The 26,990-nt window shown below is 39.3% G+C and overlaps 1 protein-coding gene and 1 pseudogene across 1 annotated transcript in view; both read left to right on the top strand.

Moving 5' to 3' along the window:
• Positions 1–26,990, top strand: part of CATSPERE (catsper channel auxiliary subunit epsilon) — an 81,460-nt gene that overhangs the window by 47,783 nt on the left and 6,687 nt on the right. Inside the window, exons 12-20 of the mRNA XM_033099352.1 lie at positions 361–419; positions 5,767–5,842; positions 9,818–9,870; positions 12,331–12,381; positions 12,791–12,824; positions 12,893–12,972; positions 20,150–20,249; positions 21,649–21,735; positions 25,851–26,008. Coding sequence (XP_032955243.1) covers positions 361–419; positions 5,767–5,842; positions 9,818–9,870; positions 12,331–12,381; positions 12,791–12,824; positions 12,893–12,972; positions 20,150–20,249; positions 21,649–21,735; positions 25,851–26,008 — 698 coding nt within the window. The remainder of the gene's footprint in view (positions 1–360; positions 420–5,766; positions 5,843–9,817; positions 9,871–12,330; positions 12,382–12,790; positions 12,825–12,892; positions 12,973–20,149; positions 20,250–21,648; positions 21,736–25,850; positions 26,009–26,990) is intronic.
• LOC117018414 (proteasome subunit alpha type-1-like) lies at positions 3,644–4,415 on the top strand (annotated as a pseudogene).

Here is a 26,990-nt window from a genome sequence, read left to right as displayed (position 1 = left end):
AAAAATTACAGACAATATGTTATCTGTAATCATTTAAAACCCTCAAAGAAGAAATAAAAATGTCCAGAGACAAGGTTATTAGAAAACAGGAGAAAGTGTAAAGTTTGATGTGCTCAGGATATAAATGAAAAATAAAAATGAGAATATTGCAATAACAAAAATCAAATGAGGAGGGAGAGAAAAACAATACAAATAAAAGGACTATGATAATATAAAATTAAAAGAAAAAAGTGACAAAGTACATGCAATATGTACATAATTGGAGTTTCTGAGATAGAAAAGAAAAATTGGAAAATGTTAAATATATGATTTTTTTTTACCTAAAGAAAGATTTTAAAACTTTTTTATCTTCTTTTTCAGATAATAACATTTTCTCAGAATGTAAATTATGAGGCAGTGGATGATTACTTCCAGCTGCAGTAAGTATGATTTTTAAAAGAAACTACTCATGTTAAATATGCTATTCAGGCTATTAATTCTGTAGGTATTCTTTTACTTAAGTGGCCTCATATCCTTTTAAATATCCAGATTTCAAATTCCTTAAAATGTCTGGATAGATGTGAAATTAATATTCTGTGTAAAAATTTAGAATACTCCTTGTGATTAAATGGAAACATGACTTATCCGAAGGTTCTCACTCATCCAATTGGAAATGCAAAAAAAATGTGTATATGACATGATACTGTAAGAAAGAGCCCTAAAATTTCCACTAAAAAAATCTATAAGAACTGATAAATGAATTCAGTAAAGTAGCAGGATAAAAAAATTAATACTCAGAAATTGATTGCATATTTATACACCAATAACGAATTATCAGAAACAGAAATTAAGAAAACAATCCCATTTACAATTGCATCAAAAAAATAAATAAAATACCTAGGAATAAATTTAACCAAGGATGTAAAAGACCTGTACTCAGAAAATTATAAGACATTGAAGAAAGAATCTGAAGAAAATACAAATAATTGGAAGCATATACCATGCTCATGGACAGGAAGAATTAACATTGCTAAAATTAACATAAACATTATCCAAAGCAATCTGCAGATTCAATGCAATCCCTATAAAATACCAATAGCATTTTTCACAAAACTAGAACACATAATACTAAAATTTATATGGAACCACAAAAGATCCCGAATAGCCACAGAAATCTTGACTAAGAAGAACAATGTTAGAGGTATCAAGCTACCTTATATCAACTATACTAAAAGGCTATAGCAATCAAAACAGCATGACACTGGCATAAAAACAGACACATAGATCAAGGGAACAAATAGAGAGCTCAGAAATAAACCCATGCCTTTATGGCAAATTTATGACAAAGAAGGCAAGAATATAAAATGAGGTAAAGACAGTCTCTTCAATAAATGGTGCTGGGAAAACTGGACAGATATATGCAAAAAAAAATGAAACTAGACAACTTGTTACACCATATACAAAAATAAACTCAATGTGGATTAGACTTAAATGTAAGACCTGAAACCATAAAACTCCTGGAAGAAAACACAGGCAGTAAATTCTCTGACACTGCTCTTTGTACTATTTTTCCTGATATATATCCTTGGGCAAGGGAAACACAAGAAAAATAAACAATTGTGACTGCATCAATCTAAAAAGTTTTTGCACAGCAAAAGAAACATCAAGAAAATGAAAAGATAACCCACTGAATGGGAGAAGATATTCACTAATAATACATCCACTAAGGGGTTAATATCCAAAATTTATAAGGAACTCATCCAACTTAACACCAAAAACACAACAAATTTGATTAAAAAATGGGCAGAGGACCTGAACAGACATTTCTCCAAAGAGGCCAATAGATCTGAAAACAACACTAATCATCAGAGAAATGCAGATTCAAACCACAGTGAGCTATTACCCCATACCTGTGAGAATGGCCACGTGAGGAACCTCCATACTGTTTTCCATAGTGGCTGCACCAATTTGCAATCCTACCAACAGTGCACAAGTGTTCCCTTTTCTCTGCATCCTCACCAACACTTGTTCTTTGTTGTTTTATATATAGTGCCAGGTAGGTACTAGACTAATAGATAGTATCACTTCGTAAATTATATAAATGTCTAACCACTATACTATACACCTGAAGCTAATATAGAATAATATTGAATGTCAACTGTAATTGAAAATTTTTAAAAATAGAAATGATAGATAAAGGGGAAAAAAGAGAAATGTTACGATGGTTATAGAATGTTAATCTGACTTTTCAGGAAAATTTTCCCAGAGTTAGGACTCCATTAAACTTGTCTAGAAAAATCAAGACTAGTTTCAGAGCTCAAATATGTTCTCTTGACAAAGGATAGAATTGGGAAAAGTAAATTTGAACTTAAAGTTTATATTCAAAGATTTCTATAATGTTAAAAAGGTCTTGTGAAAAATCGTGGTCTGAGAAGGTCATCTGACACATGAAGGGATCAAGCCCACAGAAGTTAAACATCTTCTCCAACCTCACGGGGCTGGTTAATGGCAGACTGATGATGAGAACCTTGGAGCCTGGTCCGAGATCAGTACACCAGGCATTATCATCACTTAGTATCATGCTTTAATCAAAGAGATCCCTTAAGAAAGATTTTAGCACACCAGAAAATCTTAATACATACAGTATCCTGATAATAATTTTGAAATGCATAAGAACTGGATGTTTATTCTAAAAGAATGTTTCCAAAGCCAAATGATTCCAATGTAAGAAAAATATTATCCCAAAAGCGTCCAAATAAAGTTAATCATGAGCCTCCTTAAAGGAGGAAAAAAAGAAAAAAGAAACTGTAAAAAAATGGGCTATTTCTTAATTCAGTAAATTTCAAGCACGTTTTACCATTCATTCCCATCCCATAGTCTTTACATACTTAAGCAAAAACCAGAACTCTAATATCCCAGAAAGTGTTTAACTATGAGTAGAATCAAATAAAAATTGAGTGTTGGAATAAACAGCACCTAAGCACTTAGTTACTGGAGGAAGACCACCAACCTAGATTGTGTCTTATGGCATTTATATGGTTGTCATTATATCCTGACGATACATTTTCTGGAAAAATAGCATTGTCTTTCTAGGAAAAAGTCCATTTTTCTTTAGTCTGCTGCTATGCCAAGTGAATTTGAGTACCCCCACTCTATGCCAAGCACTTTCTAGGTGTTCAAAATACGTGGTGAACGAGACGGACTAAGTAGTGCTGTCATGGGATATATCTTGAGTGGTAGCCTAAAACCAGAAAGTACTCAAATAAATAAACAAGATAATGCCAAATAGTTCTAAGTGCTGTTAAGAAAATAAAACAGAATGAAGTGGTAGAGAGGGGAGAAAATTCTACTTTAGACATAATAGTCAAGAGAGGCTCAATTCATCCCTTTCCCTCTCACCCACCAATGTTTCTCTTGATTCTTCTAAAGTTATGGGTTCTCTTGGGTATTTTGGTTTTGTGGATGTTTACAAAGAATTCTGTCGCTGTAGAATACACATCAAATTGTCAAGGATACTTTAGTGTCAGTCTGAGACTTGAGATAAAATACCAAAAGCTTTGAAATCAGCCCTGGGAGATTGGGGGAAATCCACCTCTAAGAAAAACTGTAAAGAGCCTTGATCCTCAGCTTTGCAGGAGGCTGCAGCCAGACCAGTGACCAAATCATGTTTCGCAACCAGCATGACAATAATGTCACTGTTTAGAGACCCTTAGGGCAGGATTCATCAAATTGAATATGCAATGGAAGCTGTCAAACAAGGTTCAGCCACAGTTGGTCTGAAATCAAAAACCCATGCGGTATTGGTGGCTTTGAAAAGAGCACAGTCAGAACTTGCAGCTCATCGGAAAAAAATTCTCCATGTTGGTATCTCAGTAGTAAATTTACTGCTAATGCTGGACTGTTATGTAATTTTATGCGCCAGGAGTATTTGGATTCCAGATTTGTATTTGACAGACTTCTTCCTGTGTCTCGTCTCATATCTCTAATTGGAAGCAAGACCCAGATACCAACACAAAGATATGGCCGGAGACCATATGGTGCTGGGGTGCTTATTGCTGGTGATGGTGATATGGCTCTCCTATTTTCCGAACATGTCCATCTGCTAACTATTTTGACTGCAGAGCTATGTCCATTGGAGCCTGTCCTTAGTCTGCTCGTACTTACTTGGACAGACATATTTCTGAGTTTATGGAGCACAATTTGAATGAACTGGTTAAGCATGGTCTGCCTGCCTTACAAGAGACACTTCCAGCAGAATAGGACCTAACTGCAAAGAAAGTTTCCATTGCAAGTGTTAGTAAAGACTTGGAGTTTACAATATCTGATGATGATGATGATATGTGTCTCCCTTCCTGGAAGGTCTTGAAGAAAGGCCACAGAGAAAAGCACAACCTGCTCAACCTGCAGAAAAGGCTGCTGAAGCAATGGAGCATTAAGTAATAAATCAGTCTATATGTGTATTGTCAAATATGTAAGAATGGAAGAACGTGTACCGATGACAATAAGCTATACTTTGAACCAAAAGATGCAGTGGTGGAATGGTATGTTTTTGGAATCAGTCCAGATGTGAGTTTTTTCCAAGCAACTTCACTGAAACCATATAATGGGATGCATTTTTCTTTGAGAGGCTCTACATAATCATTTTCTAGAAAGTATATTATCTGCACTGATTTTTTACATGAAGAACATGGTGTCTGTGGTTTTAAAGACAACAGTGAAGTAAAATTGTTTCATCTGCTGTATTGGGGGTGGGGGGCAGAAAAACTGTATAGAAAAATGAAGAGGCAATATTTACCTTAATGTCCTTTACAAATCATATTGTATTACTGAATTTATCAAATCAAAGTTTCCAGCAAATAGAACAAAGGTCGTAATTGGCATAGTTATAAGATGCTTCCTGATTTCAAAGTTGTTAAATGAGAAAAAAAAAAGAAATGTATCTTAGAATTGATGAAATATGGTACCATGATTTAAAAATACAAAGGGATGCTATTTTGTGTCCTCACTTATTTATTACATTTTATATCTAATATACGATTACTAAATATTATAAAATATAATGAATGTTGGGAGAAAAATGACATTCGTTTGTGGTTAGTTTGTGTTTGTTATTTCCCCAGTTTTGTCCAAAAGTGAAAACCTTAGCAGGGAAGGGATGTGAATGAAGTTTTCAACATGTCTTCCTCTGTGATTTTTGAGTCCTCCTGTTTTGCCTGAGCACATAATAATTTACGTTCACTTCACGAGCTCAAAAGGCGGGACCTCCCTTTCAGTTGCAGTCAGATCATATTATGCCGCGTAATGTGGTTCAGAAAACTAATTTCGTCACTTACTCTTTATTGTTCCAAAGGTGTTGTCAATAGGAAGGAAACATCCACAGAGGCTAGAGAAGGAACTGCTGCAGTGGCGATGGCCCCATAATGCCATTAGGAAGCAGGAAGAGATGTCAGCAGCAGAGCTCCACCCTCCAGGGACAGAGGGTGGTAGTGAAACAGGGGGGTTGAAATGCTGATAGACGCCCACTTCTATTTCCCATTATGTCCACCCTATGGAACACCATGAGGTGGGAGTGTCTTCAGGTCTGACTGACCACAGTGCACCACTGCCTGAGCAGAAGCAGCGAGCAAGCTCCACCCCCCACCCCCACAGGCCTCTAGAATTAATTCCTCAGGGGAGGAGGGTCGATCTCATCTGGTACCTGGGATTTTCATCTGCTCTGCAGAAAGGCAGAGCCATGCCTACCTCCCTTGTGAGTCTATAATCACCTGTGTGTGTTGTTTCTCCTAGATACCAGAACACAGGTCTTCTGCTTGCTCAGGTTAGGCCCAGTGAATACACAAAAGCATGTCCAATCGCCCAAAAGGTAAGTGACATGGGTAGAAGGAAAAACAAATGCTCCAATAATGCATAGGTACAAATTTCCCGTTATAAAACCAAGTCACGGGGATGTAAAATACAGCACAGGGGATATAGTCAGTAATATTGTAATGACTACGTATGGTGCTAGGTCGGTACTAGACCTACTGGGGGATCCCTTCGTCAGTTACTAATACTTAGTAACATTTTATAATGCTTCACTGTTGAGATAGCATTATTTTACTTTGGAAACAGAAAATCAGATATAAACACATACAAAAAAGTGTCAAGTTATTCATTTCTGAACATAAATAAAGCTTCATAAAGGAACACTGAAATTAATGGAAGATACAGTTTGTCAGAGAAGACTGCCATCATGTCCATATTTATCTGGCATTTATTTATTCAAAAATTTAACCATTTCTTCATTCAAAAAAAACGTATTGCTTACCTACTGTGTTTCTAGGTTTCAGTCTATGTGCTAAGTAATGGGAGTTACAAAGACGAAAAGACTTCCGTAGGGATAAACCATCTAGCATTAAGAGAACATAGGACACACTTCTCCAAGAGCCCAGATGAAAGAGGGAGCGATTTTGAGGGGGATGGGAAAAGTACGAAGAAGGTGATGCATAAAACCACTGCAGAAGAATAAGCGGCATTGGGCAGGCAGCCGCCCCTGGGGTTCCCGCGAGAGGCACACACAAGAGCAGAGCAGTTCCGGTAATGTAACGGCGAGGAATCGGGACGGTAAACCCAAATTCCTCCCCCCCACCACCTCCTTGGAGTCCCCGTTCCACACTGAGCGATGCCTCCTCTCTTTATCCCTTCTCAGCCTAACTACCAATCAATAAACATAGACTGAGCACCAACTAGGTGCCAGGCACAACACAAGACAATACCCACAGGAAGAATTCAAAGCTAAACGCGACGTCGTCCCTGCCTTTCAGGACTCCCCCACGGGGAACCTGTGCCTAGCAGGGCGTGGGTCCCTGAGTTTAGAGGAAGCCCTGAACTGAGGCAGACGTGATCCATCCTGGAGCGCTGCTGACACACACTGCTTCCCCCGGAAATTGCCTGCAGGTGCATACCAACCACTCCCGTCCACCTACCATGCCACCCACCCAGGGTAATCTGCGGAGGAAGCAAGAAACAGCACCAGCCCAGGTCTGTGTTTTCCATCTTCAGCTGCTTGACACCTTTCCATACCAGACGAAGCCCCTTGGTTTCCTGCACCCCTCTCCTTCTCTAATCAACAGATTCATTAGGGATCCCATTTCACCCTATCCTGCTCGGCCCAGACATTGCAAAAGCAGGTTAATCTAACCTGAGTTCAGATCCAAGCTCTCTCCCACCTACTGGCTTGGGCAAGCTGCTAAACACTGAGTCTCAGCTGCCTCATTTGTAAAAGGGGGAATGTAACATCTATCTCACAGTATGTATCTACTCTGCGGAGAGTATTAAATGAGATAATGAATGCAAAGTGTCCAAAACAGTGCCTGTCACAAAGTAATTAACATGACTGTTTTCTCTCTTTTCTTTCATCCTTGGCACACCCAGAGGAGGGTTAAATCTAGCTGCCCTCTGTATCCCAGGTCATTTATACTGAGCTGCCCACTGAAATAGAATGGAGACACAGGCAATAGCCCTTTAGGCAACAGGAAAACGTAGCCTTGTGGAGGTAGGTCCTTTAGCTAGCCAAGAAAATCAAACCTGTACACAGCTACAAGGGATGCTCTCGAACCCAGGACCCTTCTTTGTGCCCCTGTACCCACCAGTAAGCGTCATCAGCCTCCCAGATAAATATTAGAGAGACACGGGGCTCCACTCTGTTATGTACATGGAACCCTGGCCCACAGATTTCTTTTCTAGTTGGATAAAGTTAGGCCCTGATAAACCTCTGGACCAAATGGACCATGGACTGAGCCATTTGAACAGGACCCTGCCGTCTTTGTCACTTAGTCTTTAGAGCCTGCAGCAGAAGAGTAAATAAAACTGGCCACTCCCACAGGGCTACATCTCAGTTTTTAACTATGCACCGAGATCCAGAATGCAGTGAAGCCCCCCGAGTAAGCAAGTCCCCAGAGGGCCTTGGTGATTCCTTCCAATATGGATTTCCCCAGAAGAAGAAATGACTACGCTCTGTCTAATCCATTATCTACCAACATTTCTGTGTTGAGGGCTTTTAGAATTTCTGTCTCAGTCCTGTTGTTCTGTCCAATTAGAGGGAATGTGCTGTATCTAATTCTGAACTAAGGCAGGAACACTCCTGCCCTGTTTCTGCACTTGGAAGAATAATATTACCTAAAGAAAATCAATGCACTAATTGTTTTCATTTAGGGTGTCAGACTTTCTCTGTTTCGGTGTCCAGTCCTGGGGGACGTGTCAGCCCTACAGCAGTGGGTACCCAAGAATACAGGCTTATTCATGCCTCCCATACTCTGTACCCACGTTCGTGTTCAAGATATCCACCTGCAGGTCAACTCATATTTTTAATCCTAGTCCAGGTTCTTGATTCTGAGGCTAAAGGGGTGACTCTTTGTCAATGAAGCCCCGAAGAAAAGGGACGTGATGAATAAGAACATCAAGTGTCGGGGGGCCCTGACCATGACAGATTTCAGGACCTCAGTCAACCATGTGTGTTATATGGACAGTATAGTAATGAGAAAAGGCAGGCCCGTGTTTCTGAATGCATTTGATAGGAAAACATTTACGGATTTAATGATGATGGACAGCAAGGACCATGGGCAGAGCTGTTGAAAGAACAAGTCAGGTCCTGAGGGTGAGAGCAGGTGGTTCAGAAGACAAAATCCATGAACTCCTGCTGTGGGGCATGCCTTTCAAATGAAGCCTGAAAGGTCTTGGTTTAGCAGGAAAAATCTCTAGACCTAATCAAACTTGGCTGGACATCATTCTTTATCCCCACCCTCCTCATCCCCAACTCCTTCTTTAGGGTAGGAAGTACTAGGGGTTTTCAGATTTGCCTCGTGGAAATATGGGACATACAGGACATGCTTACGACACAATGCAAGGGTCTAGACCCCACTTAGATAGCCTGGGAGCTAGGGAGAGGGGAGAAGGCAGGGTAGACAGCAGAAAAGTAAGGTGTCCTGGAGCTATGCAGAAAAAGAACCACTCATCCCACCCAGTCAAGGAAGAACCAGCACTCTGGTTAAAAAGAAGTCAAATTAATAACTAGGTATGTTATAGAAACATGCCAGTTGAGTTGGGTGCCAGCTGGAAGTACAAAGTTGATAGCCATGGCTGTAGAGATGCTGGTGAAAGGTGAGATTAGATCAGTTCTCTGAGATACTGATGTAAGAAATCAGAGAACTAACCTTTGGGCCTCGTGAGCAGTAAGGGAGAAATGAAGCAAAGAAACTGAAACCAACAAGCGAACAAGACAAACCAATAAGCAAAAACTCATAGACACAGACAACAGTTTCGTGGTTACCAGAAGGAAAGGGTGGGGCAGGTAGAAGAGAATAAGGGGAGTCAAATACGTGGTGATGGTGACAGAAGGAGATTTGATTTTAGGTGGCGAACACGCAATGCGATATATAGATGATGGATTACAGAATTGTACACCTGAAACCTAGATAATGATATTAACCAATGTCACCCCAATAAATTTAATTTAAAAAAAAACAGATAAGTAAGGTTAACGGGTCATTCCTGGGGAGAAAATGTATGAGAACTGTCGGTTACCTGTGTGTGGGGCTCAGATTAAGCCATATTATTCCAATGTCTGTATTTAAACATAGATCCTGAAAATGTGCTTCATTAAAAAATTAGCTGATGAGGGGGAAAAAAGAGAGAAAAGTGATCGAAGAAGGAGGAAAACAGCACAGAGCAGTGTGTAGATCAAAACCCACGTGAAGGTTATTGCTTTACGTCTAAAATGCAGTTACTTTTAGCTATAGAAATATTTCAGACCATATGAAGCAGAACCACTGAACTCACTACCGAAATTACTTCATTTCAGGTGTTCCAAATAGCTGTTGGCTGTGATACTAGTAAATTCATTGTTGTTAAAGGGTAAGTGTGTTTGCATTTGAACTGTCTTACTCTTTACATTTTAAAACAAATGGTGAACCAAATGGTAATTACTAGTGGTAATATTAGTCTAATGACTGACATGTCCAGAATGAAATCCAAAATTGAATTGACATTGGCATGCAAAAATTGAATTGACCATTTGTCCAAACCAAAATTGTTTGAACTTTTTGCCAAGTCAAATATTACATTTGAATCCTACTAAAAGGGTCAAAGAACTAACCTTTCTCCATTATTCGCATTTTTCTCCACTTTCACTTTTAATAAGCCAGTGACCATCTTTCGCCATTACCTCTCTCAGTTCTTCAGACTACAACTCATTCCTAGAGAAATGAGAGGGAGAAACATTTAACTCTGTACCATCCCACCCAAACCAGTTGTGATTTTATTTCCATCAGAGAATTGCTTCTATCCACATTTCAGAAGTCTCAGTTTCCTGCACCATTGCTGAGGGGGAATATTTTTTAGGGCACACCTCGCAGAACGACCACTGTTTCTTCCAGTGGGTCCCAAGGTATGACTTTCATTGATTTTACTGTGGTTTGCAGTGTTGTACCCTGGGTTTTGTGTCATCCCTGTGCCACAGCTCTTTCCTGCTACCGGGAGAGAATCAAGGTCAGCATACACACATCTGTTTAACTGAGGTTAAATGGATAACGGAGACAGCGACAGATTGCCCTTCCTTTCCCGTGGTGAGGAGTGGGGGTGAGAGTGGGGGGGCACTGACTGTTCTCTGAGTCTGTTTATGAAATGACTTGCTCTCATCCAAAGCAAATGTCTGCTCATCTGTCATTTCAATAATCTTTTGAGGACTGAATTGTAATAATCAGTTCCTGGATTGATACGTAAGTATTCCCATCTCATTCAGCAAGGAATTGTCTATTCCCGCAATTCCTTTCCCCAGAAACACAAAAGCTAACTGACTTCTACAGCCTATAGCACCCTATTTCTGGGATGGTCTTCATGCTTGCTCCTGGGGGGTACAGTCTATGGACCAGCACTGGCATCGCCTGGGAATGTATTAGAAATGCAGGCTCTGTGGCCTCATCCCACACCTGCTGAGTCAGAATCTCTATTGTCACTAAATTTCCAGGGGATGAGCAGGGGCATTGCAATTTGAGCATAACTGCTCTGAACAACATGTTAGCAAAATCAATTTCCAGTACCACTGCATAAAGATTTCCTTCTTTAGTGAGATGCAAAGCAGCTTGAATCAATCTATTTATGGAAGAGCCTAGATAGCAATTGTCAAGCTTGGTTACTCATCAGGGTCACCTGGAGAACATGTTTAAAAAACAGATCTCAGAACCTTACTCCTGGCCTCTTAGTCAATGACCCACTGCTCTGGAACCCTAAAAACAACCCTAATATCTTGGATTCAGGTTGTGGTGAGCCCAAGGTTTTCACATTCCACCAAAAGAGACGTGTGTGTGGGGGGAGGGGTGCCTGGTGGCTCAGATGGTTGGAGCTCCATGCTCCTAACTCCGAAGGCTGCCGGTTCGATTCCCACATAGGCCAGTGGGCTCTCAACCACAAGGTTGCCAGTTCAACTCCCGCAAGGGAAGGTGGGCTGCACCCCCCTGCAACTAGCAATGGCAACTGGACCTGGAGCTGAGTTGCGCCCTCCACAACTAAGACTGAAAGGACAACTACTTGAAGCCAAACGACACCCTTCACAACTAAGATTGAAAGGACAACAATTGACTTGGAAGAAAGACCTGGAAGTACACACTGTTCCCCAATAAAGTCCTGTTCCCCTTCCCCAATAAAATCTAAAAAAAAAAAAGAGAGAGACCTGTGGGCTCCAAGGTATTTCTGACAGAGGAGTTGTCAATGGAGGAGGGCATCTCTTGGGGATTAATTCAGGGCGGGAGATGGTCTGGGCTTCCAATAGCTACCTAAACACAGTGCTGACTAGGGTTCCTTTTAAGTTAGACTAGAAGCAGCCAACAAAAATGGTCAAATGAATAACTTACTAAAAACACTATCATTTCGTATACCATGATAGCCTTAGGTCTGCATGAACCCTAACTAGAAATTATGTGAATCCTAAAGTAGCACCTTACCTATACAACTGAGTCTCTAGTAGCAATTGGAAACCTGTTTTTTAAAAATGGGTGAGGAATAAAACTGTCCAAAGAAATTTGTCTTCATTTTGATAGATTTTCTATCAATTTTTCACATGTATCAAATATACGGGGTAAATCAGTAGATTTCAAATTCTGGTGTCTTCAGAAACATTTGTGAAACTGATTTTTAAAAGTAGAAATGCTAGGGCAACACATGAATCCCAGAGATTCCAATTCAATAAGTGATGATTCTGTGATACTCTCAAGTTTGAGAATTACTGAGTTAAATGATTTAACTGAGTTAAATGAGTCAAGTTTGTGCAAGTATATAAGGAATGATGATATTACAACTTCATTATCTTTTTTTTTGTAGATTTAAAGAAAAAGGACATTTTCAGCCTGATTTCTTTTACATTATTGAAAAGTAAGAAATTTTTTAACATAAGCACTGAGTTTTTTATTAATGTAGTACCAATAATTTAGAATCGGTTAGTATTTATATTCCTATTAGCACCAGTCTTTTCTAACATGTGCATTCATTGCTGTAAATTTACCTCTAGGCACTGCTTTTGCTGCATCTCATGAATTTGATAAGTTGTGTTTTCATTTTCATTTAGTTCAAAATATTTTTAAATTTCTCTTAAGATTTCTTCTTTTACCCATGTGTTACTTAGAAGTGTGTTGTTTAACCTCCACATATTTTGGGAGTATTTTGTGATTTATGGTTATCTCTTTGCCTTTTGTGATACTTCCTTACCCAAACAAAGTCATAGTTTTAATGTTTAAGTTTGAAAAGAGGAAAGATAAGTAATGAAAAATGTCTTTTTTTACAGGTCATACCTGAGGGATCGACCATCTAAAAACTTGGTAAGAAAACTAGAATTTTATCAGTTGGCCAAATATAGAAAATAACTAAAGCTTTTTTCCTTTTCTAGAGAGTAAAATATAGTTGGAAAAAATATGGCTCCCCATTGAGACTTCATTTCAGAGAAAAGTTTCACCCTTTGATTCAATTGTAAGTATATTCTCACTTAAATTTGAACTTACTTTGAAAGTTTCCATTCAAAAGCGTGAAAAGAAAGCTAATTAATCCTATATTTAATAATAAATATTTTTCAGCACCCAATATATGTGCCACTAGGTTTTCAGTACTAGGTACACAAAGTTGCACAATTCATGATCTCCACGTGTTGAAGGAGGTTACAAGTTAGCTGTGAGACATAAGTGTGTAAGAGAGGTGAAACTCTTCTCAGGGATGCAGGCTGTCTCTTAACCCTCGCTTTATCCTCTCTCAACTTCTCCCCAAGTTCCTACCGGCACCCCTGCCTGTTTGATGGAAACTACCTTCCCCAGATGACACATGACTTTTCTTTTCATGGGCCAATAATAAATAAAAGCTTGCGGGGTGGCTGGTTAGCTCAGTCGGTTAGAGCATGGTGCTGATAGCACCAAGGTTCCTGATTCGATCCCTGCATGGGCCACTGCGAGCTGCACCCTCCTTAAAATCAGTAAATAAGTATAAATAAATAAATAAATAAATAGACCCATCTATGTTTCAAAAAAAACAAAAAACTAAAAGTTTACAAGGAAAGAAACTAGATTCCTAACAAGGGACAGTATATTGAGGAGATTTCAAAAATATTATCTCTAACTTAATTCTTATAAATAATATTGCATAATAAAATACTATGAGGAAGGCTTTTCCAAGTAATTTTGTATTCATTTGCTTGCTTCTCTGACTCTATTCTTGATTTATGATTATAGACGTTATACAGTTTGTCACAAAATTTAAAATATCAAAAGATAAGAGATAAATGACTGATATTTCCCCCTTTTTTTTTTTGCTTGTATAAACAAAATTGTGGTGAATATCCATTTATGTATTTATGGACATGTTTGGACACCAGTCCAGATATGCCATTAGGATAAATTACCGGAAGTGAATTTCCTACGTGTAAAACATCAAAATTGTAGTCAAGGCTTTCAGCTTGTGAGGCCTTCTTAGGCTACAGACGGCTTCTGAGATCCCGCAGCCTAGATGGGTAAGGAGTAATGAATCAGGACTTCCAACTGAGTGTTGCCCTCAGAGCTTTCTCTGCTGGGATCCAAAAGGCCTCTGCCAGCATGTTCTTCCCCCCACGTCTCACCCACGGCAGTTCTCAGATTTTACGCTGCACTCTCACCCTCACGGTACCTTCTTCTACTCCCTGTCATGGATTCTCTGAGCTATCAGGCTGGTCTGCTCTCTCGTTTAGTTGTGATGTTCTAGACATCTAACCATCCCATTGCTTTGCCCGGACACCCTCCACACTCCTCCTCCCACTGAGGCCTAGTATTTTTCTTTGTGTGTTTTAGGTAGTGCCTAATCCCCCAGAGGTAAAATATCTTAGTGTCCTCTCTCAAAGAAGTGCACCCCTCGGTTCAATTCATCCTTATTAAATACCTACTCTGCACCAATTACCGTGATAGGCACGGGGAATTCAAAGATAAATAAGACAGGATTTCTGCTCTCAAGGGCAAAAGTCTGATGAATTAGATAAACATAGAGTATGGGCTGGTATGCTAAGTGGAATGATAGAAGGAAATGTTGTGGGTGGTTGGTATTGAAATGCAAAAGTATTGAATTTAGTTATGGAAGGAAGAGGGACTCTGGGAAATGTTCCCAGAAAAAGTGCATTTGAGCTGAGTCACTGAGTCTTAAAGGATAATGAATATTTAGCTGAAGGCAGGGGAGGGAGGGAAAGGAGAAGTAAGAAAGGTAAGAAAGAGTCCCACTGGCTGAGCCTTTCAAGCAAAAATGATAGTTTGAGGAAGAAAATGTCTAGTTCAAACAGTATAATGTTGATGGGGAATGCCGCGAAGACTGACGTGTCAGAAGAGGCTGGGAAACTAGCTAAGTGCATTCCCGATGGTGGAAGGCTTTCTATCCATTCTTATGAGAGAGCAGCATGGTCAAAAACTACTTTCTTTAGCCAGTTCCCTCTGGGAGAAGTAAAGATGATGAGTTTCAGGGAAACAAGTCTAAGTAAGGAGACCAGGTAGTAAACTGTATTATTAGTCCAGGGAGGAAATCACCAAATAATAGCAACAAGGGCAAAGAAGAAGAATCATTTATGAAAAAAACTAGTGATTATAATAGGCAGAGTTTGATAACTGATATATGTGAGTGGTAAGGGAAAGAGAGAACGAGGAAGATGAGTGAGCCAAAGGTGACATGGGTCAGAAGAGACCTTCCCCAAGCTTCCTCCACCATATCCACTCGTCTTCAAGCATCTGGCCCTATGACCTCTGTCTGTCTTCCTATCACCATAGATGAACTGCATGCATATCTAAGGCCTGTCCCTCCATTTGTGAACTGTATCCCCACCCCCTTTCCTAATTAAGAACATTGCTCCTGAAATTGTCCCTTCTTTCTCCTGCATCATTAACTTTATCCTCTCTACTCGTTCATCATATAAACATGCAGTTCTTTCCTTAAACCGAAGCAAAAACCCTCTCTTCACCCCACTACCCCATTGGCTACTATACTCACTGTCACCAACTCTTCTCCTAGTCTCTCCCAAATCCCTCCCAGTCAGACTTTTACCCCCACCACTCCATTCTCACTGCTAGCCAGTGTCACCAGTAGCCTCCGTATTGCTAAATCTAATGTGCAATTCTCGGGTCTCACCTTACTTGATCACATTAACAAGAATTGTCACATTTGAGCATTCCCTCCTGCTTGAAATATTTTCTTCATTTGGCTTCCAGGATATTGCATTCTCCTACTTTCCCTGCTACCTCACTGGTAGCTACTCCTTAATTTCTTAATTTCTCCTTTTCTCTGTGACCTCTTAATGTTAGAATGCATAAGGCTCAGGGCTTTCTTTCCTTTTCTCTATTTCAACTTGCTCTTTTAGTGATATCATCCAGCCTTATGGGCCTGAATGTCTCAATATACTGATAAAGCCCCAAACTCTATCACTGGTCTGAATAGCTCCCCTTGTATTAGTCAAATATGACTAGGTTATGCTGCAGTAACAAGTAAACCCTAGTATGTTAGGGCTTAATTCTTTTCACATCATAATCTGACATATATCATAGCTACGTCATCTGGACATGACCTCGTAGGTTTCCACTATGAAAAAAGAAAACTGGGGAAAAAAAGACTGGAGGATTATAGGGGATACCTTAAAGGGTTGGGCCTAGATGTGGCTTACACCACTTCTACCCATATCCTATTCTCTGGAACCTAATGCTGTGGCCCCAGTGTAACTCCAAGGAGGGCTACAAAATGTAAACAGGCACAAAAATATTTGGTGAGCACTCACAGTGTCTGCAAAGCTCCAGAATGCCAGACCCATACATTCATTTAGATGTTGAGTAAATATATCACTTTTCTACTTAGATAGTGAATGGATATACCAAACTTACCCGGTACAAAACCGAACTCCTAATCTTTCCATCAAAACCTGCTCCATCAATAGCCTTTCCCATTTTAATTCACAGCAATCCCATCCTTCCGGTATCATTTCTCCTCTAATCTATCCATCCACAAAGTCAAGGCAATTCCAATAAAAACTCCATCAGGGTTTTAGCAGAATGTGACAAGCAGGTCCTAAAAGTTATACAGAAAACAATGGGCCAGAAATTGTCAGACAGATGTCATCCAGAACTGAATTTCTAGAAATGGCAAAGTAGCTTTTATTTGACATACACTCTGCCCAATAACAATTATATATGCTCTAAGCAAAAGGTAATAATAGTTTAGAAGCAGTGGAGAGCAAAAACTGAAAAACACGTGACCCTTGAAAAAAGGGAAGATTTCTAAGTAAGACTGTCCCCTGGGGCACTCGGGTTGCCCCAGATCCTCTGATACTTACAGGGAAGAAGTAAAAATGAATTGAGTGAATCTAGGATGCTGGTGAGAGAGGGGCTCAGATGATCAACCATCAGACTGGGCTGCGTAGGGAAGGAAGAGAGGCTGGAGGGCGCTGCCGTGTAATCAGAAAGCAGGGAGGAATCGGGGCACTGGAAGTCTCCATGAGATCAAGGGGCAGGTGAGAGGACATGTAAAGGATGGAAGAGGCGGGGGCCCGAGAATGGACTGCTGGAGCAGCACTGCTTCGGACGATTGTGGGAGCACTCTTTTTCTAGTGGTAACGTATTTATGTCTCTGCTACCAGGAATCACTTGACAAAGTGTGTTGCTTCCAATTCTCTTAGGAAAAGCAACCAAGTGTTAGAGGCTAACTACAGAGGAAGAGTCGGGTCAGTAAGGCTCAGTGTCCAGTTCAGCTGAATGACAGCACCGTATCGTTGATAACTGGGTATTCGATTCGGTATTTATCAGAGGCAAATTTGGGTGCTAAGTAATTAAGCTTTGAGGAACCGGCAGACAGGGATGGTCACCAGGACACTAGGGCTCTACATTATAATAAATTCTTTACCTTTAGAGAGAGTGGCTCTGGAACACGGTTGGGAGAATTTTACATATAACACAACAGACCCACCATCAAACACTAATAAGAATGAGGCAAGTCCTGGGTGTACGATCCAACTGGGAATGTCAGTCCTCCCAGCTGCCCCTGTGCTTTCTCAACTTCCATGACAACCCATCCCGAACTAGAATCAACCCCAGAGGAAACAGGGGGACCTAATTGCCCTACTATGAGGCAGAGAGGTCGGGAATCGGTAGTATGGCTGTTTTAAGGGTATTCAGGATTCATTTGAATCAGATACGGTAAGACACACAGACATGGAAACGACCGTCAGGAAGGTAAAAACTTATTATACGTACGGGTCCCAAGAAACAGGAAGGACAGCAGGCCACACAGGGCCACCCAGGGAAGCATCAGGGTCTGTCAGGAGGCAGAGATAATGAGGGGAAAGTGGGGGCAAGAGCCTTTATTGTGTTTTCTGTGGGAAGGAATGGATAAGGCAGGGGAAGCAGGCTTGGGGTTGGCTATTTTGAATAATTTCAGCGGGCTCTGAGCATAGGTGGCTGGCACCTGGCCCTGAGGTGATTAGGGCAGGTGGATAGTGGCCCAGAGGGAGTGTGAGAGCCCAGGAAGGAGGTGGTTGAGGAAGGGGGCACTGGATTTGTTGGTTTGCATGTGAAAACCACTGGATTGGTTGGTTGCATGCTCAAAGGCAAATTATTTGCTATCTCCAGCAATTAATTAACCCTGGAGGGTCAGTCCCTCCAGGGACAGCCAGGCCCCAGGTATTAAAGCATCACAATATAATGGGCTATCCAGAGTGGTCACACAGGATTGAAAACATGTTACAGAGAGGTCTCTCCTTCCCGGTTACAAAAGTGGAACTACCACAGTGGAGAAAGGTACACATTGTAGGGCAGTTAGTTGCCAGCTGATGACATTTTTAAATTTCTCAGGTTTAATTAGTATTCTATCTTACATGAATAAACATTCATGAAAATGAGCCATGCTTACCCAGGCAAGTATTTTTTTTCCTTATTCTCAATGAAATAAACATCAAAAATCATTGTAAACCCAGAAAGTAGGGGTCATGCAATTTATCCTTGTTGCCACTAGATGACACTGTAGCTTATTGCTTTCGCGAATGTCAAAAGATGCCAGCGCAGACTTCCAAGATCTTTTTATTTAGATAAAACATATGGCTTTGCGACTAGTCTTAATAATTCAAGAATGTGATGGCTTTCAGAAGATGCAACAAGACATGCTATACCTTCCGAAGTTCCTAGAATGAGAATTTTGCTAAAATCTGACTCAGATCTCTGAAACTGTACAAAATTGTGTGTGCTCACACACGTGTGTGTCTTTTCCTTGGGGAGGCGCCAGAGTTCTCATTAGTGTTTAGACTTCTCTAGGACCCTTCTCCTGCACCAAGAAAGTCAAGCACCATTACTCCAATCCCTAGTTAGTCACACCTGAGTTCCTCCTCTCTTTACAATTTCGAACAATTAATTAAGATGGAAATAAAATCGCTTGTCAGATACCAGTATCTGCCACTTAAATTTTTTCTGCCCCATTTGTGAGAATGGGACAATAACTGTTTTATAACCAGGAGCGGATGGCAGCAATTTCTAGCAGACCTGTAAAGCCAGGTAGAATGACTGCGAAGTCAGGCAGAGATCTGGGCAGTGGACAAAGAGATGCTGCCAGGGACCTGTTATTTTTATGAATGGATACCGAGAGGTGACACAAGAAAATATATCAGACACTGAGGCAACCTGCCCAAGACCAAGGTCCTAAGTGAAATTTCCATCCAAAAGGTACAGGGGACTGTAGCATTCAAAAAAATGGGCTGGTGGAGAAGGAAGATGTGTAACCATTTTTAAAACAGTCACAAAACTGGATGCAAATGTATGACTTTATCAGTAAGTGAACTTCAGCTTCCATCTCAAGCCCCTATTTTCATACAATAAATGCAGGGGAAAACATGATCTTAACCATTTAAAGTAACACGTCTCGTTTAAAAACTCTCTGAGTTTGGGGTAAAGGATTCCTCCTGGCTCCATGGGGTTTATGTCTGCAGCGCCAGTATCAGGGGCACGGGCACTCTTTCCGTATTGGACTGTGTGCGGGTGTCTGCGACTGGAGGAAGTCATCCCATGTCCCCTGAGCCTGGGCCTTCCACGACCATCGCACCGGGGAGCTTCTGATGACTTCCGCTTCTCAATCAGCTCAGTTCTCGCTGGTGCTGCTGGTCCCCTGACACCACCCAGCCACACCTTCCAGGGAGATCTGCAGCATCTTTGTTCTCATCATCGTCCTTCTGTGGTTTAACAGTCTGGTACACAGCAGGCACCCAGCGGATATTTGTTTATCAAGTGACACCAGGGCATCCTTGCTGTGGCCTGCTGCCTTTCATCACTCATCTCCATCTTTCTCCCTTCGACCAGCCAAGCCGGCAGGGCTCATCTTATCGATATATGGTTCCTATCAAAGCAAAGAGAACTTATGGCTCCAACTGTTAAAAGAATGAAAAAATTTTCCGCTTCATTACTGTTAGGTTGATTCAGAGAATTGAAGGAAACCTGTACAGTGGGTACTGTTATTATTTTACAGACAAGATTAAGGCTTCAAGGGTTTAAGTAACTTCCCCAGGGTCACACTGGTAAGGGATAAAGACAGGATTTAAACTTAAGCCCATCTGACTTGGAAGCTGGAGCTCTTAACCCCTCTATTCTATACTAAACTGTTATTTTGTCCTTTCTGTTCTTTTCAGATACAATGACAACGGCTATATTGAAGATGTGGAGGCAAATTTCATAGTGTGGGAAATACACGGCAGGGATGACTATAGCTTTAATAATACTATGAAGAAGGTATGTCGTCCTACAATTCAAATAGAATTTAACATGCAATCAGACATGCCTTTCTACTTTATAAATACATACATTTCCTAAGGAAAATAAAACCAGTCAGCTGTGGGTAGGGGGGAAAAAAACACGTTACCTCTATATTCTATGACTACTAAAATTAATTTATGAAAAAACATGAATTATGAAATTAATTTATGATCGCCATATAAAACAGACTTAAAGAGGTCAGAAAAAATAATGTTTATAGTTGGATGATGCAATTATAGATATTTTCTTTCCTCTCTACACTGTATTTAAGGTTTGATTATTTATGGTTTTGCCTTAGGCTTTGAGACATTGATAATATTTGTGCTAAATCAAACTTACACTCGCCAGGCTTCATCTCACTTGATTTCTTTGCTGACCTTGGCCTCACTGCTCCTACACTCCGTTGCTTTTCCTCCATACTCTGTAACGGATGGATCTCAGCCTCCATAGTGAATTCCTTTACTCTGCCTTTTCACTTTGCAGGCCACAGCACAAAAGGCTTATCACTCATGAATATATTAAAAAATAATACATCCAGACCAAGTTTTGTTTATTTTGTAAATGAAGAATTGGGATATCATTTGAAAATCAAAGTAATCCACTATATTAAGAGAATAAAGATTTGAAGCTTCATCTTGAAAAAGCATACATATACTTGAGAACATCAAATCAGAACAGCCAACCCAAGTGGGCATCTAGACAGAAAGCAAGCAATTCATAAGGAAAATAAAATTAAAATATCAGACATTTTTATAGCAATGCTTTGTGTCACGAGAAAATGGAGTAAAATATTTAAACCACTAAATGTAAGACAAGGATTTTTATATCCAGCAAAATTGAAAAGGCATAAGATTATTATAATAGTTGATGAAATGTCCCTTTATTTGAAAATTATCATCTTTATATGACATTATTTTAAAAATAAATCTTAGAAAATTATAAATAAATGGTAACTTCCTTAACCTAATAAAATATAGATACAAAAACAAAATAGAAACCGTCATACTTAATGGTGAAAATGTGAAAGCCTGAAGTCAAGAATGAAATAAGGGTACCAGTTATCACCACTTCTATATAATATTGTTCCTGATCTTTGTAATAAGGCAAACAATAAACAATAAAAGTAAATAAAATGTATAAGGATTGGAAAGGAAGAAATAAAACCATCATATTCACAGATAATATGTGAAACAATTAAAATTAGTAAGAGAATTTAAGTTCCCTCCATGCAAAGTCAATATACAAAAGTCAGTTGCTTCTCTGTATATCAGCAAACATTTAAATAATAAAAAAATAAATATATAATTTTCAACTGCATTAAAATATATTAAATACTTAGGAATACACTGATATACCATATATAATCTTTTGGCAGAGTGGTTGTTTACATGAAGCCCAGACATGGAAGTCAATGACTAAACTTAATAAGCATCTCCCATTAGAAGAAGCTTGGGGACCTGAGGTAAGAAAAGCATTACCTTGCAACTGTTTATTTATATTAAGTAATTTGGCATTTCAGTATTATCAAAAGTTTGATGGAAACACATTGGATTTAAATTTGGTTTTGTAAATCAAGTCCCATTTTTCTCGTGGATTATATTATGATTTCAAAAAATGCTTCATCTTAATTTCTGTTTAATCTTCTGTTGCTCCTGTGTTACTAACAACTTTGTTATAATTTTCTCTGCTGAAAAGATGTGTTTACAGATTATTAAATAGCCTGACAAACATATTAAAACATTGAGAGTGAGTCTTTCAAAAGGAATCCTGAAGTTTCAATTCCTATATAGCTGCCAATTGTCAATCTTATATAGTTTTCCATTTTTTACAAATGAATTTTCTTGAATTGAAGTTAATATATGTTATGTGAAAATCAAATCACATATCATGAGTAAAAACTGACATAGAAGGTACTTCACCCTATAAAATGTACACCCTACAATAAGAATGTTACTTTGCTTCAACATGACAATCTATGCACGTCAAGACAGGCATATATACAAATACTGTGTATTATCTTCTTTATTCCACTTCAAACATCCCACTTTCCATCCACCACCCCCTATCTTTCCAGGAACCTATCTCTAGAAGCTTTACTCTAACAACTCTTTGAACAATCCTTCAACCCCAACATAACCTTTAATCTACTGATCCTACCAATCCCACCCCACTTCCAGGTTATCTTTTCCCTCTTTATCCAGGTTAAATTCCATGGTCAATAATTATCACTCTATTAATATGTACCCTCAATTCCTTTGCCTCTTCTGACTTCCTCATACTTGTGTAACTAAATCACAATCTGGTTAAATTCAGCTATCCACCTTAGCAGTTGACTGTGGTAAGAAAAAAACATACCCATGCTGACTTGTTTCGTTTTAACTTCATGATTAAAATGGTCCCATAATAATGTCCAACAAACCTAACTGTATTTCTCTAGTTCATTTTCTCTCCTCCTCTTGTAAATGGCTATTGAATACTTTCTCCTCGCTCCTAAAATTCCCAATACAACTTCCCCCATCCTCATTCTTATCTAATGAATTTGCTTCCTACTTTACCAAGAAAATATGGTAGTTATTAAACACAGTACTAGATCCTGTTATTTAAAGAAAATATTTTTAAATGCGCAATATGTTGCCATATTGTTTTTCAATATTTTGTCAACTATAATTCTTGATAACTACTTCTCCTTGTATTGTAACCTATTTTATATTATGTTTTTAAAAACATTATTCTAAGGAGGTATCCTTGGTAGTTCATAGGCTTCACCAGATTGATAAACAGACCCATCAAAGAAAACTTACACAAACACACACACACACACACACACACACACACACGCTCACTATGAGGTTAGGAACCCCTAATATAGAGATAAAAAGAGAAGGACTAAACCTTGGGTCATTTTAGTATTTAGAGAAGTAAGAGGGGAAAAGGAGATGAAAAAGGAATAATCCAAGAAGCAGGAGGAAAGCCAGGTGAGTGTGGTTTTCTAGACATCATGTAATCAAGTCTCACAAGAAGGAGGGAGGTATCAACTGTGTCAAATCTAAGATAGGTCCACTATGATGAGGAACGAGAAGTGATCATTTACTTTAGCAACTTAGAGATAACTGGTAGCCTTGACAGGGTTGGTTTCAGGGGGACAGTGAGAGTCAAAACCTTACTGAAGTGGGTTTAAGTGTGGGAAAAAGGAATTCAAAACAGCAAGTAGAGATATCACTGATGAAGAGTTTTGCAGTAAAGGGGAGAAAGAAATAGTGGGGTAGCTGTAGAATGATGAGGTGAAGAGTGGGCCTTATTTTTAATAAGTTGAGAGAAATAACAACATGTTTACTGATGTGAATACTCCAAAAAAGAAAAAAAAAAGGAAATTGATGATGCTTCCATCAGCATCTCAAACTCTACATGTCCAAAACTGAGCTTCTGTTATCCACCCAACACACACATTCCAACATTCTTCCCTCAGTTAATGGAAATCCCATCCTTCCAGTTTGATCAGGATAAAATACTCCAAGTATCATCTTATGCCCCATTTGGTCTTTCAGGTTGGCTCTTCCTTCAAGGTATATTCTAAATTTGTTCACTCCTCACCACCCCAAGCGCCACCACCCTGTCTCAAGCAACCATCACCATTTGAGTTATAACAACAGACTCCTGATTGGCGTCCCTGCTTCAGCCTGGCCCACCATGAATCTACTCACAACACAGCAGTTAGAGTGGTCTTTCTAAAACATAAATGAGAACATGTCACTCTTCTGCTCAAAACCATGCAATGGTTCCAGTCTGACTTAGTTATAAAAAAGCCTTCGTGATTTCCTGCCACCACCCCCATGACTAGCTAGCTTCCTCCTTCGGGTCTTTACTTACAAATCAACTAGTCAATGAAGACTTGCCCCGAAAAAGTTACCATCACCCCATGACAGTCCCCTTCCGTTTTCTTTAATGTCATTAGCATTTATAACTCACTGACACATTATGTAGTCTGCTTATTTGTTGTATTTATTTTCTGTCTCCCCAACAGAGAAGACTTTGTGTTTCTTTTGCTCACTGCTGTAGCCCCAACATCGAACCTATTATGGGTGCTCAATAAATATCTGTAGAACTAATTAATTGCATATAGACCATCTACCAATTATAAAGAGTATTATTCCACTAGTAAGAAATCATAAAGAGGGCCGGCCTGGTGGTTCAGGTGGTTAGAGCGCTGTGCTCCTAACACTGAGGTCACCAGTTCGATTCCCACATGGGCCAGTGAGCTGCGCCCTCTACAGCTAAGATTGTGAACAACGGCTCTCCCTGGAGCTGGGCTGCCATGAGCAGCCAGAGGCCATGAGCGGCCATTAAATTTTCAGGAATAAAAAAAAAAAAAAAGGAAATCATAAGGAATTAAACTAGCAATGGAATTATTTAAAAACAAAACGCCCTCCTGACTTTTTGCTGAAAGGCATTCAAGGGTCTGGGGTTAAGGATAAGTGTAAGTGATCTCTATATGCCAAAATCTCATAAAGGGCACCCAAATGTTCTAAGATTCTGCCAAAATAACATATTCCTTGGGAAGCAATGAACCACCTGGTGAGTAACAGTCATGGATCTTGCCTCAGTCAGTAGGATATAGCGCTGTGGTTTTCAAATCTTAGTGTACACAGAATCACCCAGAGGACTTGTTGAAACACATCTCTGTACCCTACCTCCAAACTTTCTGATTCAACAGATGTGGGGTGGGCCCCGCAAATTTGCATTTCTAACAAGTTCCCAGGTGATACTGATACTACTGGCCTGGGATCCACATTTAAGAACCATTGAAATAGTGGCTTACATTCTAGAAAGATTCGGAGTGCCCACACACAGCCCTAAATGTTCAGTTCTATTGAATTCGAGAAACACAATGCTCACCACTAAAAGGGCGGACTCAGTCTGGAGTCTGAATATAACAGAAGACTAGTTATGTCCTGTGAGTAAAGCTACCCTTACTGAAGGGTATAATTAACTGTACAGTATGTAACTGAACTGTATATTAACTAAAAATGGCAATCAGAGGTGCTCTTTTCCTGAAACCTATACCTGAAATGAAACAGCATTTCATTTCTATAATATCTATATATCTATCTCTATATATAGCTATATATGTGTATATATATATACTTATGATGTATCTATAGATAGATAGGTAGATAGATAGATAGATAGATAGATAGATAGATAGATAGATAGATAGATAGAGATATACATATACACATATACCTAATGATCAAAATAGTGTCTATCCCCAAATTAAGCATCCTTGGAGGATTTTATGCTTTTTTGATTTAGGGAAATAATATGCTTATACTCTCAACACCCTAATTTATTATCATCTGCAAATAAAAAATAAATATAGCATTTGCTTTCACTAAGCTTCACTTTTTATCAAATGTTAACCCAATATATCCTCTAAGACTACTAGACAGCACTAAAATGATAGAAGGTAATAACCATTATATCTCTAACTAATTTGCCAAGATAAATATATGAGAATATAATTTTGTTTGTTAAAGTCAGAAAATAACCTTAAGGTTTTTGTCATTGTTTCCTATTCAGAACTATAAGCACTGTTTTTCTTATGCTATTGGAAAACCAGGAGACTTAAATCAACCATATGAGATTATCAATAAGTCTAACCATAACCATTTAGTATGGCCCATGCACCACACCGGAATGTACGTGTTTCGAGTGAAGATCCTGGATCCAAACTATAGGTGAATATAAATGTTTTATTATAATAGTTTTAGCACTAGTCCCTCAATATTAAATTTTTATTTCCTTGATTTAATTTGATGTCACCCAGATATCCAATACTGTTATTCTTATTTACATATTTGCTTTTTCATTTTATAGCAATCACATTGCACATTCTATAGAGGTGGGAGATGAGATTTCATGTTGAACATTAATTTAATTCATAATTACATCTGCGTACTTTACCATGTTTCTTGGCTGTGATAAATGCAAATATAACATACGGGAAACCTCAGCCTTCAAGGTGCTTATAATTAAACTGGTTGGGGGAACAAAGACTATTTTAATGTTCATCTAGAAAGTCTGAAGGTAGGAGGCTGCCTACAGGTACACTGACTCAAAGGGAGGCTGAAGAATGATATGGTGGATGGAAATGGGCCTTTCACCAATGTTGGGGGTAAATGTGTGCAGTTTCAGATGGGTTCATATGAACACATGAAAAGAAACTGGACTTGGATCATAGTGAAAGGGACCATCCACCTCAGGATAAGGTGACCCCAAAGAGAGAGAATGTGTGGGGAAAACCATAGGAAGCCAGGAGCTGAGGCGCGGTTGGTAAATGGCCAGCCAGAGAAAGCATCCCCAAAGTCATGAAATATCAGGTGATATTTCCCAGTTACAAGGTGGGAGTGTATGAAGAACCCATTCTGCGTGTTGGATGTTGGAATGCTACTGTGTTTCCCCCAAAATAAGACCGGGTCTTATACCATAGTTCCCCAAAAATAAGACTGGGTCTTATGTTAACTTTTGCTCCAAAAGACGAATTAGGGCGTATTTTCAGGGGATGTCTTATTTTTTTCATGTACAACAATCTACATTTATTCAAATGCAGTCGGGTCATCTTCTTATGGAACATTGCCATAATGTACTGGCTGACAATCTTAATTGGGGCTTATTTTCGGGTAGGTCTTATTTTCAGGGAAACACAGTAGCTCTCTCCCC

This window comes from Rhinolophus ferrumequinum, chromosome 27 (assembly GCF_004115265.2).
Source record: "Rhinolophus ferrumequinum isolate MPI-CBG mRhiFer1 chromosome 27, mRhiFer1_v1.p, whole genome shotgun sequence".
Lineage (NCBI taxonomy): Eukaryota > Metazoa > Chordata > Mammalia > Chiroptera > Rhinolophidae > Rhinolophus > Rhinolophus ferrumequinum.
This window is presented reverse-complemented; position numbering and strand designations above follow the sequence as displayed.